The sequence below is a fragment of the Hyla sarda genome, chromosome 10, assembly GCF_029499605.1.
Source record: "Hyla sarda isolate aHylSar1 chromosome 10, aHylSar1.hap1, whole genome shotgun sequence".
Classification (NCBI taxonomy): Eukaryota; Metazoa; Chordata; class Amphibia; order Anura; family Hylidae; genus Hyla; species Hyla sarda.
Window position 1 is genome coordinate 69510425 of NC_079198.1, and position 17111 is coordinate 69527535.

General features: G+C 44.2%; 1 protein-coding gene across 5 annotated transcripts in view; it reads left to right on the forward strand.

Moving 5' to 3' along the window:
* Positions 1 to 17111, forward strand: part of DNAAF3 (dynein axonemal assembly factor 3) — a 359599-nt gene that overhangs the window by 277286 nt on the left and 65202 nt on the right. For 2 of the 5 annotated variants that reach the window (XM_056543962.1, XM_056543957.1), the window contains exons 1-3: positions 1373 to 1501; positions 9137 to 9276; positions 10272 to 10365. In XM_056543962.1, coding sequence (XP_056399937.1) covers positions 1378 to 1501; positions 9137 to 9276; positions 10272 to 10365 — 358 coding nt within the window. In that variant the 5' untranslated portion in view covers positions 1373 to 1377. Of the gene's footprint in view, positions 1 to 1091; positions 1230 to 1267; positions 1336 to 1372; positions 1502 to 9136; positions 9277 to 10271; positions 10366 to 17111 lie in introns of those variants that run through there. The other 3 variants (XM_056543958.1, XM_056543960.1, XM_056543961.1) reach the window with 3 other exon arrangements.

The following is a 17111-nucleotide window of genomic DNA, read 5'->3' on the forward strand; positions in this document are numbered from 1 at the left end:
AAATCCACTTCCAACCTGAACTGGTCCCTGAAAAAGTACGATTTTGAAAATCTTGAGAAAAATTGGAAAATTGCTGCGGAACTTTGAAGCCGTCTGGTGTCTTCCAAAAGTAAAAACTTGTCAATTTTATGATGCAAACATAAAGAAGACATATTGTATATGTGAATCAATATATCATTTATTTGGAATATCCATTTTCCTTATAAGCAGAGACTTTCAAAGTTAGAAAAATGCTAAATTTTCATGAAATTTTTAGATTTTTTACCAAGCAAGGATGTAAATATCAGTGAAATTTTACCAATTACATAAAGTAGAATATGTCACGAAAAAACAATCTCGGAATCAGAATGATAAGTAAAAGCATTCCAGAGTTATTAATGTTTAAAGGGGTAGTCCAGTGGTGAAAAACGTATCCCCTATCCTAAGGATAGGGGATAAGTTTGAGATCGCGGGGGTCCGACCGCTGGGGCCCCCTGCGATCTCTCTGTACGGGGCCCCGGCTCTCCGGCCAGATAGCGGGTGTCGACCTCCGCATGAAGCGGCGGCCGACATGCCCCCTCAATACATCTCTATGGCAGAGCCGGAGATTGCCGAAGGCAGCGCTTCGGCTCTGCCATAGAGTTGTATTGAGGGGGCGTGTCGGCCGCCGCTTCGTGCGGAGGTCGACACACCCCCTTTCGTGGGCTGTCGGGGCTCCGTACAGGAGATCGCAGGGGGCCCCAGCGGTCGGACCCCCCGCGATCTCAAACTTATCCCCTAAGTTGTTCACCACTGGACTACCCCTTTAAAGTAACAGTGGTCAGATGTTCAAAAAATGCCCAGGTCCTGAAGATGAAAATGGCCTGGTGGTTAAGGGGGGGGGGGGGGTATTCAGGCTCAGTGAGGAGTGAACAGTGAGAGCTATAACAAGGGTCCTGTTTATAATAACTTGTTGTATACTATTCTGGACTATTATAATATTATTATGTTGTGTCATCCTTGTAGTATAATAACCCTGGACACCCAGAGGCCTCCACACTGCTCCAGCGCTATAGAAACAAACAACAGGTGCAAAACATTCTGCAGCCTGCCGTCACCATAGCAACCTCAAAGCTTCACATTCAGCGCAGCCGAACGTGCTAGGCTTTCTAGCCGGCCCCTTAGCACATCCAAGGTTGTTCATTGGTCGCTTTTAGCGTCCGTCAGACAGTTCTAGCTTCCTATTGGACATCTTCTCCTCTGACACGGAGGTTTGTCTTGGTGGTAGCGGGGTTAATTTATTGATTTAAACGGCTGTGTGAGGTCGCGGCAGTTTAGTTGCTTCCAGTTTATGCAGCGGTGTCGCTTTGGGGGGGTGTAAGTACCTGCTGGTGTCGGGTCGGGACAGGTCCGGCTGGGATGTGTCTGTCCCGGGTGTCACGTGTTTTGTGTTCATTTTCAGTGTCCATGGCTGCTGCAGGTAGTGGAGAGGTGTACCCGACCTTATGGGGCTTCAGTCCTGCATTAGACCTTCAGATGCAGTGTAAGTGTCATACATGGTGTAAGGTCTGGGGGTTCTGTATAATGTACAATTTGTTTTACAATTTTACTCACGTTTATGCTAACAGGTACTACTATCCCCAATATGCATTTCAATAGAAAAGTGTATCCCAACCAGGGTGCCTCCAGCTGTTGCAAAACTACAACACCCAGCATGCCCGGACAGCCTTTGGCTGTCCGGGCATACTGGGAGTTGTAGTTTTGCAACAGCTGGAGGCACCCTGGTTGGGATACACTACAATAGAGGATGCAGTTTCCAGCATATACCAAAGAACTTCTATATTCTCAGTGTTCCTCCATCCAGATCTATGCAAACGAAGTTCTAAAGCTTTGAAATATATCTGAGGTTGTAATTTCAAGAGCCCTGTTTGCGGTCAGTGAATGGAAACGCCCTTGATTTCCGGATTGACATGAGCCCCTGTGAGGCCGTGTTCACTCAATAGGATTTTAAAACTGAATTTGACAGAAAAATCCAGTTGCAGTAGCGTCGCATTTTTTACTGGGATTCTGCTGCACCGCGCACTCAGCTGTACCCTAGGCAGCACCTTCTGCTGATGCCCCCTGAAACAAAACTAGACTTTAGGGCAGTGGTCACAACCTGACGCTCTCCAGCTGTTGCAAAGCTACAACTCCCAGCATAGTTTTGGGGAGCATTGTTTTAGGACTGTGTTCTCTAAACTGCAGCCCTACACGTGTTGCAAAAACTACAACTCCCAGCATGCCCGGCCCTGGACTATATTTGTAGTTTTCCCGACTTTCTTAGAAACAGATATAAAGCGAAGGCCCTATTCACGTCACTTTTTGGGGCTTTGTCGGAGGTGTACATCAGGATAGTCTAGCACAGTGGTCTCCTAACTGTGGCCCTCCAGATGTTGCAAAAGTAGAACCCATAGCATGACTGTCCGGGACTGTAGTTTTGCAACATATGTATGGAGACCACTATTTTAAGAGATGTCATTTTATTATCAATAATATCTGATTATGGGCAGTGCTATGGCCCTGACACCTAAAACACTGGGAATACTACAAACGTGTATACATGACGGACGACCACAAGTCCAAGCCTTACTGCATTTCTGACGACCCAGATTGAGACTGGTTTAGGTCATGTGACCTGAGGTCAGGCCAGGGCTTGCAGACATACATGTGTAATCTGCCTGTGAGAAGACAGCCTAAAGGTACGTTCACACGGGAGGATTTATTTGCGGGTTTCCCACTACGTATTTGAAAGGGGGCGGGATCTTCTCGTCTGTCCGCTGCAGTATCTAGATGGCTCAACAGAGAATGGCGGCCTCATATGTCATTTGTTTGACCACTGGGTGCAGCACCCAGTGGTCAAACTGGTAGTCCTGCCATTTGAGTTCTGGATTAAAAAGTGATAAAGGCCCATCTATGACAAAATGGTGTCGATAAAAAACGAATTCAGCAAAAATGATCCAAATGTACAGTCACATTCACCAGAAATGTTTGGTTGTCTGTGGAAAAGCTACAGCCAATCTCCACCAAATGGATTTTCATCTGCGCATTCTGTAAATTGAGTTACAACGAAATGACTCAGATTTAAGAATCCGGTACAATACAGATTTATCAATAGAGTACCAATCTGTCCGATCAATGCAGTGGGATATAAAAGGCCTCTAGGGCAGTGGTTCTCAACCTTTGGAGACTGTACCCCCAAAGGCTGAAAGTATGGCTGAAAAGGCGTGTGCTTACCTTTTATATTAATGCGATACTTAATCCCCTTGTGCCATTTTTTCCTCCCTCCATCTTAATCCCCTTGTGCTATTATCTGATATGGCAAAAGGAAATTAGAGGCCCTCCCTCTAATAAATTTGGGGATAAATTTGAGATCGCGGGGGTCCGACCGCTGGGGCCCCCTGCGATCTCCTGTGCGGAGCCCCGACAGCCCGCGGGAAGGGGGCGTGTCGACCTCCGCACGAAGCGGTGGCTGACACGCCCCCTCAATGCAACTCTATGGCAGAGCCGAAGCGCTGCCTTCGGCAATCTCCGGCTCTGCCATAGAGATGTATTGAGGGGGCGTGTCGGCCACCGCTTCGTGCGGAGGTCGACACCCTCGATCTGGCAGGAGAGCCTGGCCCCCGTACAGAGAGATCGCAGGGGGCCCCAACGGTCGGACCTCCCGCGATCTCAAACTTATCCCCTATCCTTAGGATAGGGGATAAGTTTTTCACCACTGGACTACCCCTTTAAGAAAGGAGGGGGGGGGGGGGAACGATGACACAAGGGGATTAAGATGGAGGGGGGGGGGAACGATAGCACAAGGGGATTAAGATGGAGGGGGGGGGGAACGATAGCACAAGGGGATTAAGATGGAGGGGGGGGGAACAATAGCACAAGGGGATTAAGATGGAGGGGGGGGGAGCAATAGCACTAGTGGATTAAGATGGAGGGGGGGGAGACGATAGCACTAGGGGATTAAGATGGAGGGGGGGAGACGATAGCACAAGGGGATTGAGATGGAGGGGGAGGAGGAACTATGGCACAAGGGGATTAAGATGGAGGGGGAATAATGGCACAAGGGGACTAAGATGGAGGGGGATAATCAATCCCCCCCCCCCCATATTAATCCCCTTGCACCATTATTATCCGATATGGCAAAAGGGGATCAGAGGAAGGGGGGAAATGGCACAAGGGGATTAAAATGGAGGGGTGGCGGGGTGGCGCAAGAGGATCGGAGGGAGGGAGAAATAATGGCACAAGAGATTAAGATGGAGGGGAGGGGGGGGGGGTTTAATCATTACTCCCCCCACCTCCATATTAATCCCCTTGTGCCAATATCCCCCCCCCCCACACCACCACCATCTTAATCACCTTGTGCTATTATCTGATATGGCAAAAGGGAATCAGAGGGGGGGGGGGGGGGGGGGATAATGGCAAAAGGGGATCCATATTGATCCCCTCGTGGCATCATTCCTCCCCTCCCTCTGATCTCCTTTTGCCATTATACCGCCCCCCCTCAATCTTAATGCCTTGTGCTATTATTCCCCCCCCCCCCCCCAACCTCCCTTGATCCCCATAGGTTTATATATATATATATATATGTGTGTGTGTATGTATAATCATACACATATTTTTTCCCTTTATGTGGGGCCGCAATGACGTGTGACGCCCTCCTGTCACGGGAGGTCACACTTCTCCCTGGCAACCACACAGCTCCCTTACAGTAGCCGCAGCTCCGGCCGCGCCACTGTACAGAGCTGCCACGACCATTCTCTGCTTTGCGCTGACAAATACTGGCCAATGCATGGCCGGTATTTGTCAGCGCATTGGCGTACCCCCCGAACAACCGGTGGCATACCGCTACATACCGCCGGTTGAGAACCTATGCTCTAGGGGACCAAAAGTGTTTATAAAAATAAAATCCCCTCCCCCATTAAAAACTTTATTCACCACACTTTTTCCATTTAAAAAAAAAAATAAAAAATACTGTAAACAAAAAATATATATACGTGTGTGTATGTATGTGTGTGTGTGTATGTATATATATATATATATATATATATATATATATATATATATATACATATACATACATATTACACACACACACACACACAAGGCTTATTTGGTCTAGCCTTGTGCAGAAATGTCTGAATTATTTAATTTAAACACTCCTGATCCTGCACGGTCAACAGAGTAAACGCCAAAATTGCAGAATTTATCTCAGAATAAACTGAATAAAAAGTGGTCAAAAAGTCACAAGTGGTACCCTCAAAGAGCCACAGGTAGATAATTAAAGTTATAGGGGTCAGCACATAACAATGAACAGATTTATTTTCCCCCAGGTTTTGTATGTTTTATCATAAAACAAAACTAAAATTATCCAAATATGGAATTATTCTGTCCTACAGAATAAAGTTAATGTATAAAATGGAAGTACAGGTAGGCTCGGCACTCTATCCACGATCCACTGAGTCACCAATTCACTCCGGTATATAGGACCCAAAACAGCCAAACGCCATCTAAACACACTCACTGCACAAAATGCCAAAATCACATGTAGTATAGAAAATGGGCAGCACTCACCAGGTATTCAGTGCAAAAAAACGATCTTTATTCAATTCTTGGCACAAAACAGCATGGAGCACGGCCATGGAAGGCAGGAAGAACGGATGCCAGTAACACTGGAGGGGTGTGACAGCTGAGTGCTGCCCATTTTCTATACATGGAGCACTCTGGTGGGAAACACTGTTGCATAATAAACAGTTTTTTTTTTACTGGTTTTGTAATTTATTCTATGAAAAAAATTGTCCTGCACTAAAAACCATTGTGAGGGAGATTTATCAAAACCCTGTGCAGAGGAAAATTTGCCTAATTGCCCATAGCAACCAATCAGCTCGCTTCTTTCATTTTAAACAAGGACTCTGCAAAATGAAAGAAGCGATCTGATTGGTTGCTCTGGGCAACTTTTCTTTTACACAGGTTTTGATAAATCTCCCCGTCAGTGGAAAAATAAAGTTGAGTGGGAAGGGTTTAAAATAAAGTGGTGCAAAGAAAGTAACAATCGTGTAAACTATCTGAAAATGACGTGCCACATTTCAGCCAAATTTGGTGGAGATTACACAAATTGCTAAATCCTTTGAAGTTCCCACATATTATCTTCTAGAATTACATTTTCAATAGCAAATATTTCCCTAATATTATGTCCGTTGGGACATAGTATGTGTCAACAGTCATATAGGAGTACTGTAAGACTACATATAGGTCTGTGGGTGTTATATTATGGCATTGTATCCTCAATACTGGTACTGGATCCAGACAAGCCATAATCAGTGCACACAGTCATCATCTAACAATTCATTGAGTCATTCCACACCATAAATTATCAACTAAGTGTGGTTTAAACTCTGCACTCCCAACAGGTTTTTATCACCTATTAGTGACATCATCAGGAGAGAATAGATTATATTCGCATGCTATGACTGTATTGTGGGCATAGTAAAATGTGTCAACTTAGCAGCCCTTAACTAACATAAGTATAGGCTACTGCTAGATCACTATTTTTAGCACACCTTAGTATACAGCAATGTACAGGGAACACTTAAACAACACAATGTAACTCCAAGTCAATCACACTTCTGTGAAATTACACTGTCCACTCAGGAAGCAACACTGACGATCAATTTCACATGCTTTTGTGCAAATGGAACAGACAACTGGTGGAAATTATAGGTAAAAAGCAAGACTCCCCCAATAAGTGGTTCTGCAGGTGGTGACCACAGACCATTTCTCAGTTCCTATGCTCTTCACAGATGAAAGCAGGTTCACACTGAGCAGATGTGACAAGAGTCTGGAGATGCCATGGAGAACATTCTGCTGCCTGCAACTTCCTCCAGCATGACCGGTTTGGCGGTGGGTCAGTAATGGTGACGGGTGGCATTTCTCTGGGGGGGCCGCACAGCCCTCCATGTGCCTGCCAGAGGTAGCCTGACTGCCATTAGGTACTGAGATGAGATCCTCAGACCCCTTGTGAGACCATATGCTGGTGCGGTTGGCCCTGGGTTCCTCCTAATGCTAGACCTCATGTGGCTGGAGTGTGTCAGCAGTTCCTGCAAGAGGAAGGCATTGATGCTATGGACTGGCCCGCCCGTTCCCCAGACCTGAATCCGATTGAGCACATCTCGGACATCCACAAATGCCACGTTGCACCACAGACTGTCCAGGAGTTGGCAGATGCTTTAGTCCAGGTCTGGGAGGACATCCCTCAGGAGACCATCCACCACCTCATCAGGAGCATGCCCAGGGATTGTAGGGAGGTCATACGGGCACGTGGAGGCCACACACTACTGAGCCTCATTGTGACTTGTTTTAAGGACATTACATCAAAGTTGGATCAGCCTGTAGTGTGGTTTTCCACTTTGATTTTGAGTGACTCCATATCCAGACCTCCATGGGTTGATACATTTGATTTCCATTGATAGTTGAATGTGCTGACAAAATCACAAAAATTATGTAAGGACGAAAGTATTTAATATGATTAGTTCATTCAGATCTAGGATGTGTTATCTTAGTGTTCCCTTAATTATTATTATTATTATTTTTTTGAGCAGTGTAGTTGGGAGTATTCGTGTATTGTGTAGGTTCTTTCTTGGTTTCTGACCAACAAGTCCCAGCTGGCATGAATAAACCATATGTTATTACTACCCATGCGCCTAAAAAAAATACAAAATCAGATGCCAAAATTAGAAGCGTATAAGGAATCGCCGATAGCGCCCAGTGTAGAAGTTCTGTTAATATTTTCCCTAGTGTATTATAAAGGATATACAGGACTGAGGCATCAATAGAGGGACAAGCAGTAAGGTAGTGTCAGTGGAGCGAAGTATGATATTCTTATTGTTTTTTTTTTTTTTTTCTTTTTTGAAGTGGAAGAGGGCTGGACAACACGCCAGCCGCATGTACACACTAGGGATGTAAGAAAAAATCGATTCTCGCGATAATCGCGATTTTTCATTTGCCGATACAGAATCGATTCAAAATATTTTTGAATCGATTCTTTTAGGGATGTGGAATTTTTATCTGCGGACGCCCGGAACAGCATGTCCTGTCCTGGACATCAGGAGATAAAAGTTCCACATTTGTGGAGCCGGGCAGGCCGGATCTGACACGGCTATGGAGCGGGCTCCGACTCGTGCCCGCTCCGTACTATGCGGCCCCCGGCTGATTTCAGTAGCCGGGGGCCGCCGCTAATCGCCAGCATGCGGCAATTGCCGCAGCTGGCTATTAAAGGAGTATCCGGTGCGCACTTTTCTCATTTTATCCTATCCAGGCTGCAAAATAAAACGCACTTTATCTTACCTGCCAACGAGCCCCCGGAGCTCCGGTACAGGTGTTCGGTCCCCGGGCTGTATTCTTCTTACTTCCTGTTAGTCCGGCACGTCACATGGAGCTTCAGCCTATCACCGGCCGCAGCGATGTCCCGCCTCCGCTGGTGATAGGCTGAAGCTCCATGTGACGTGCCGGACTAACAGGAAGTAAGAAGAATACAGCCCGGGGACCGAACACCTGTACCGGAGCTCCGCGGGCTCGTTGGCAGGTAAGATAAAGTGCGTTTTATTTTATTTTGCAGCCCGGACGGGATAACATGAGAAAAGTGAGCACCGGAGTACTAGATCGCCGCTGTCAAAGCTGACAGCGGCGTCTATTGGGATCTATGAATGCTCCCAGGTGGGCGATATATCGCGATGTATCGTCACCTAGACGGTATCGCGATATATCGGGATATATCGAATCGCCACACTGGTATCGAATCGAATCGCCAAATTCTTGGCGATTCACACCCCTAGTACACACCATCTTTTTTCTTCATTGGGTTTGTATATACGGTAATGAACCTGTGTGCCTCCTTGTAAAACTTCCTATGCAGAGCCCTAGCACCTCTTTAGATGTCCTGTCAGAACTTAATGACACTGTAAAGTTGTATTTTGTGTCTGTGGCAGAAGCTTCATGCTAACTCCCAATGATGCAATACACATGTCCACACTGATCAAATATATGAAATCTAATCGAATAGAATGTTATTGCCATTATACTATATGACAAAGTCAGTGTGCCCTCTGTACCAGGATGATGCAATGATTTGATGTTGTTTTTCATGTAGGTCTTCAGAGTACCCTTCCTCACTTATCAACTTGTGATGATATACCTGAGCTGAATGTTCTGCTAGTAGGATGTGGCGATGGGAGACATGTTCTCAAAACAATCTGTCAGGCCCGTCGCTGGCCCCAGAGAAAGCTCAATGTAAGTATCTGAGTACAGCTCTGTGAAAAGTGTATGCCCCCTGGTGGTTATACCAAATGTAATACTAAAAAACACTTTGGGGCCTTTATCAAACTGGTCTTGGTAGACACTTATGGATGCAGTGGTCACTAATTAATCTAATCAAAAAGTCACAATTTTACACCACAAAGCGTGAAGATAACCTGCAACAGTAGACCACCCTCAGTGGTACTCTACTCTAGAAACCTGCTGTACAACATGAGACATGGTGTTGTGAAGTAATTCCTCTAGTTTTGGCAGCCTTGCACATTATTTATCGCACATTGTGAGACTATATTATAGTCTGCATGTCCTGTAACAAAAATGATGTACAAAACAACTCTGTAATAAATCGCCCCCACCCCACTTTGTTTTAATAACCTAAGGGTACGTTCACACAAGCGGATCCACAGCGTATTTTACACTGCGGCTCTGCCGCGTAAGGACCTCTGTATGGTGCCTTTACATGTGCCTGCTCGGAGCGGCAATACGCCACTTTTGTAACATCTCTTCGTTGTGATGTGATTTGCAGGCAGGCTGAGGGTGCCAAAGTGACTAAAACATGGACCTGCCTCCAAACCTTACTACACGCAGGGCTGCGGCGGGAAAGACCTGTGTGTCTGGTCATAGCAAAATGCGCAGCACATTTCCTGCTGCCGGGCAGATTTATATGCTGCGTATAAGCTATGTGTGATCCTACCCATAATACACTGCTTTACCCCATATAATGTGTTACCACCAGTTTGTATAGGGTTAAATCTGTTGACTGGTTCCCTTTTAATTCTTACAGTACAGACCCACACCAGAGGCAATATCTGAAATGCCTCTTTGGTGTGCGACCATTAGGATCTGAGCTGCACTACTGATTTGTAGTGTTAACTTGGGTAACCTTCATCTTTAGGGCTGCAGTTTTGCTGATTATGTATACTCTTATGACGGCACATTACTCTTTCTCTAAACATTCCGTTCTTTTCTAGTTCTTCATCATTGAGGGTGACTTGGAGCTTCTTGCTCGACAAATGTTGTTTTTGACTTTGGCCCTGGAAAATCCAGAACAAATGGGTTTACAAGGTAAAGATGCTATGTGTTTTGAGTCTTGGGAGTCACCATTATTTCTTTGCACATTTAGCGGGAATGCTTAGTTACTACTTGGGTTGGCATTAGAGATGAGCGAACTTAAAGTAAATTCGATTCGTCACGAACTTCTCGGCTTGGCAGTTGATGACTTATCATGCATAAATTAGTTCAGCTTTCAGGTGCTCCGGTGGGCTGGAAAAGGTGGATACAGTCCTAGGAAAGAGTCTCCTAGGACTGTATCCACCTTTTCCAGCCCACGAGAGCACCTGAAAGCTGAACTAATTTAGGCAGGAAAAGTCATCAACTGCCGAGCAGAGAAATTTGTGACAAATCGAATTTACTGTAAGTTCGCTCATCTCTAGTTGGCATACTAGAAAATGTATGGACATGTGTACAAGCCTGTGGGTTATGTTTAGTACATGTGCCTTCTGAAAAATGTTGTCATACAGTAAGCATCTTTATAGCTGGATACCTCTTTCTGGACTAAATATATATCATTTAAAAAAAAAAATTGACCTTAAGGACCAGACCAATTTTATTTTTGCATTTGCGTTTTTTCCTCCTCACCTTCTAAAAATCGTAACTTTTTATATTTTCATCCACAGACTAGTATGAGGGCTTGTTTTTTGTGCAACCAGTTGTCCTTTGTAATGCCTCTCATTTTGCCATAAAATGTATGGCGCAACCAAAAAATGTGTGGGGAAAAAAATATAAAAAAAACAATTTTGCAAATTTTGGAAGGTTTCGTCTTCACGCCGTACAATTTACGTTAAAAATGATGTGTTCTTTTTTTTAAAATAAAATGTGGCAAAAAAAGCTGCAATTTTGTTACATTCACGCCGTTCACCGTATGGGATCATTAACATTATAATTTAATAGTTCGAACATCTACACTCGCAGCAATACCAAATATGTTTATTTGTTTAATTTTTTACACTTTTTTTTTTTGGGGGGGGGGGGGGGGGAATGGGGAGGGATACTTTACATTTTATTGTAGGGCAGGGATGTGGAAATCCTATCGTCCGATGCCCGGGACATGTAGTTCCGGGTAGGTGAATTTTTCATAGATTTAGCCCTGTATAGGGCAAGCAGGGCCAGACCGACTCCCTCCCCCCCAAGCCTGCACCTCACACCGGCGGTCAGGGTGTACAGAGCAGGCTCCTGATTCGGCCCGCTCCATACTCGGCGGCCCCCAGGTGATTTCAGTAGCCAGGGGCCACCGCTAATAGCCTTGCATGCAGCGATAGCCGCGGCCGGCTGTTAACACTTAAGATCATCGCTGTCAAAGTTGACAGTGGTGTCTAAAGGGATCTCTTAACCATCCCTGGTGGTCTAGGGGGTGCGATCCCCTGTGAAGATAGCCGGAGTGCTTACCTCTGCATTCATGGATGCCCCCGTGGATCTGCATTTGATTGAGCCTGCTTTGAGCAGGCTCAACCAAATGAACACAGCTCAATGTAGTCCAATAGAACTGCATTGATCTGTATGAGGAATCTAAATGATTCCTCCTAAAAAAGTGCATTTAAATTTTTTTTAAAAAGTTTAATATAAGTTTAAACGCCCATTAACACCTTCCATATTAAGAGTTCATATCACCCCCCCCTTTCCATATAAAAATATGTAAACATATTAAAAATAAAAATCTGGTATTGCGCGTACGTAATTGTCCGAACTATTAAAAATAACATTTCATATCCCGTACGGTAAATGGTGTTAACGTAAAAAAAAACTCAGAATTGCGTTTGTTTATAACATCATATCCCAGAAAAAAGGAAGTAAATAATAGTTTTCAAAAAGTCTGATAAATACCAAATTGGTACCGATACAAACAGTATATTATGGCCCAAAAAATGAGCCCTCATACAGCCCAGTATATGGAAAAAAAATTATAGGGGTCAGGAATTTTTTTTTAAATTTAAAAAGTAAAAAAAAATCATTATTAAAACATGAAGGAAACAAAAAAAAAAAATTGATATTGGTGTAATCAGGCCAACCTAAAGTAACAACAAAATAATCTGTAAGTTTGACCACAAGGTAAATGGCGAAAAAAAGAAAAAAACAAAATTAGCATTTTTTTCAATTTCACCTCACAAATATATATATATATATATATATATATATATATATATATATATATATATATATATATATATATATATATTATTTTGTTTCAGAGCATAAGCTATGGAAAAATTAAAGGTGTCATTACAAAGTATACACTGCCCCACAAAAAACAAGCCTCATATGGGTCTGTAGATGGAAAAATAAGAGTTATGGCTATTATAGGGTGAGGAGGAAAAACGAAAGTGCAGAAACTAATAAAGACCTTATTTACATACTATTTAGGTTGAAATCATTTGATCTACCAGGACAAGTAGATTTTCTTGAGGGACAAGTAGATTGTGTTCCGCTTTAGTCCCTTGGACAAGTAGTTTTTTTTTTTTTTTTTTTTTTTTTCCCCCACACCCCTGGAGGGGATTTTTCAAAGAATGTTTTCTTTACTTTACACTTTAATAGTCCCCATAGGGGACTATTTATATATAGCAATCAGTTGATTGCTAATACTGTTCAGTGCTATGCATAGGCATAGCACTGAGCAGTGTTATCAGCTATCTTCTGCTCTGGTCATGCCGCAGGCAATCAGATCAGCATTAAATGTAGCCGCGCTGCTGCAGATGCCATGATCTGTATTGATCACGGCATCTGAGGGGTTAATGGCAGACATCTGCGTGATTGCGGATGTCAGCCATTACCGGCGGGTCCCTGGCTGCTATAATCAGCCCCGACCTGCCGCACATAACCCGATCATCACTCCAATGCTCGCGGTCATGTACAGGATGTAAATGTACGCTCTGGTGCGCAAAGTACCGCCGTACCAGGACGTCCATTTAAGTCTGGTCGTTAAGGGGTAAAAAATATTAAGTGGTGTTTTATTTTTATTTATTATTTTATAATAACTTAATTTATTATTTATTTATAACAGTGAAAGTCAGTGGCAGATGTACAAATCACTAAACATCCAATTGCATATGTTTTGCATCTACAGTAGTTTTCCCAAACAGTGTGTCTCCAGCTGTTGCAAAACTACAACTCCCAGCATGCCCGGGACAGCCTTTGGCATGCTGGGATTTGTAGTTTTGCAATAGCTTGAGACAGTTTGGAAAACTTTCATCTTCAGTATAGGATACAGTGTTGGGGCATGGTTTGGCCGATGTGCAGTATGGCCGCTTGAACAGAGAGCTCCTGCTACTACACGGTTAAAACCCAGTTAGCTCTGCCGCCAGCGACTGTAGGCTTCACCGCTAGCCTCTGCAACGACTATGGCAACTTCTGGCAGAACGCGAGAACTGGACGTTACAATCCACTACAACACTTCTTTTCAGTCAGTCCTCCACCTATCAGCTCGCATAAAGATGGCTCTGCAGCTCGCGCTTACCCAGCCTCATCACAACAGGTCCAGGATGACACACTGCGACTGCCAGCGGACAATGGGAGACACCGGATACTCAATCACTGGTTGTCCTATGAAGTCCCGGAACATTGGAGCTCCCCTGATGCACTCATCTTTGCCCTGTGAGTCAGCTACTGTGGTGAGACACGGCCATACCTCAGCCACTAATGCTGAGGGAGCTAACGGCTCACACCCCTACATCAGCACGAACAGCTACAGCTTCTCCCCAAGTCAGTCTTCTTAAACAGTGCCCACGGCTCCAGACCCCCAGAGAAGCAGGGTGATACCACAGATCTAGACAACACCCTTCCAGTTCTGGACTCAGACCTGTTTAACCCCTTAAGGACCAGGCCAATTTTATTTTTGAGTTTTCGTTTTTTCCTAAAATCCATAACTCTTTTATATTTCCATCTACAGACCCATATAAGGGCTTGTTTTGTTTTGCGTGACCAATTGTACTTTGTAATGAAACCTCTCATTTTACCATAAAATGTATGGCGAACCCAAAAATTTTTTTTTTTTTTTTTTTTTTTTTTTTAGGGAGGAAATTTAAATGAAAACCACAATTTTGCACATTTTGGAGGGTTTTGTTTTCACACTGTACAGTTTATGGTAAAAATGACATGTGTTCTTTATTCTGTGGCTCAATACTATTAAAATGATACCCATGGCTAGATACTTATATTTTTGTACCGCTTAAAAAAATCAAAAACTTTTTCAGTAATCTAAAATCACCCTATTTTGACCACCTATAACTTTTTCATTTTTCCGTATATAGGGCAGTATGAGGGCTCATTTTTTGCACCGTCATCTGTACTAGAGATGAGCGAAATTACAGTAAAATTCGATTCGGCACGAACTTCTTGGCTCAGCAGTTCATGGCTTATCCTGCATAAATTAGTTCAGCTTTCAGGTGCTCCGGTGGGCTGGAAAAGGTGGATACAGTCCTAGGAATGACTGTACTTTTTATCGATACCACATTTGCATACATAAAACTTTTAGATGATTTTTTTAAAAAAAATTTAAAATAAAATGTGACAAAAAGCAGCCTTTTTGGACTTTTTAAATTTTTTACGTTTACGCCATTCACCGTATGGGATCATTAACATTATATTTTGATAGTTCGGACATTTATGCACGCAGCGATACCAAATATGTTTATAAAAAAAAAAAATTACGCATTTTGGGGGTAAAATGGGAAAAACTGACAATTTTTATTTTTATTGGGGGAAGGGGACTTTTCACTTTTTTATTTTTTACGTTTACATTTTTCAACTTTTTTTTTTTTTTTTTTTTTTTTTTTTAACACTTATGTCCCCATTGGGGACGATCTATAGCAATCATTTGATTGCTAATACTGTTCAGTGCTATGCATAGGACATAGCACCGATCAGTATTATCGGTGATCTTCTGCTCTGGTCTGCTCGATCTCAGACCAGAGCAGAAGACCTCGGGAGATGGCTCAAGCCAGGTGAGGGGGACCTCCAGCCACCATGCTGGATGAGCGGATCGCAGCGCTGCGAGCAATCCGATCATCCATTCAAAGTACCGCACTGCCGCAGATGCCGTGATCTGTATTGATCACGGCATCTGAGAGGTTAATGGCAGACATCCGCACGATCGCGGATGTCAGCCATTACCAGCGGGTCCCCGGCTGCTGCTAGCAGAAGGAACCTGCCGTGTATGACGCGAGAACCGTTCCGATGCTCGCGGTCATACACAGGACGTAAACAGACCCACCGAACCAGGATGTACATTTACGTCCGTGGTCGTTATGGGGTTAATACCTACCCAACCTCAGATACTGTGGTTTACGACACTAAACTTAAGGACATGTTGCTTATGTTCCGCAGCGCACTGCATAAGGATCTCTGCAAGCTTATCCTGCCTCTGAAATAAGCAATAAAAGTTCTAGAGCAGAAAATGTCCTATGCTGAAACTAATATGGTGTCCTTTGCTGAAACTCACAATAAGCTAGCCGACGCTCACGATGATTTGGAAGAGAAGGTGAACGCCTTACAAGCTAAGCTCATTGATTCTGAAGATGAAAAGCACTGCAACAATGTTACATTTTGGGGGATACCTGAAGCTGTGGCAGGGTCACAACTTCTTCACTATGTTCGGGACCTCATGCAGACATTGCTACCTTATCTAGAACCATATGTAAACAGTATTGATCGGGCCCACAGGGTCCCAAAGCCACGCTCCCTTCCTGATGAAATACCGCGGGATGTCCTGGCGAGATGCACCTTTTTCCAGACAAAGGAAAAATTGCTGCAATACTTTGCATTCACTTCCAGGCAGTGGAAGAGAGAGGTGATATCTGGTAACTTAAAAAGCAAGTACACTAAGCAATTGTTTGAGCTAGTGATTGTGTCTGTATACAAGAGTGTGAAGTATACAAGTGAGTGTAAGTATAAAAGTGAGAGGGACTTAAAATTAAGGGAATACTGTAAGAAGTATTGTAAGCATTGAGTGCATTCCCCCCACCTCTTTCTCTGTCTGGGAGGAATACAGGGGGAGAGTGGGTGGAGTAGTTAATTAATTAGCAGCTGTATTATTGCAGCTGTTTTGCAGCCAGCTAGCCCTTTGCATTCACTTCTTTGCAGTGGAAGAAAAAGGTGGGGTCTGTATAAAAGTGAGTGTAAGTATGAAAGTGAGAGGGACTTAAAGGGGTAGTCCAGTGGTGAAAAACTTATCCCCTATCCTAAGGATAGGGGATAAGTTTGAGATCGCGGGGGGTCCGACAGCTGGGGCCCCCTGTGATCTCTCTGTACGGTGCCCCGGCTCTCCGCTGAGATAGCGGGTGTCGACCCCCGCACGAGGCGGCGGCCGACACGCCCCCTCAATACATCTCTATGGCAGAGCCGGAGATTGCCGAAGGCAGCGCTTCGGCTCTGCCATAGAGTTGTATTGAGGGGGCGTGTCGGCCGCCGCCTCGTGCGGAGGTCGACACGCCCCCTTCCAGCGGGCTGTCGGGGCTCCGTACAGGAGATCGCGGGGGGCCCCAGGGGTCGGACCCCCCGCGATCTGCAACTTATCCCCTATCCTTAGGATAGGGGATAAGTTGCTCACCACTGAATCACCACTGGACTACTCCTTTAAAATGAAGGGACTTTTAATTTAAATGTAAATTTTTTATTTTTTTTTTTACTGTTAATTTTTGCAATCCCCAAATCTAGTATTGCCTCCATGTAGGAAAAGGCAGTCCAGTGTACATCTTGCACAATGTATGCAATCCTCTAATAGCAGTTAGAGGGTGCATATTGTTGTGCAAGGTGTGTGGGAG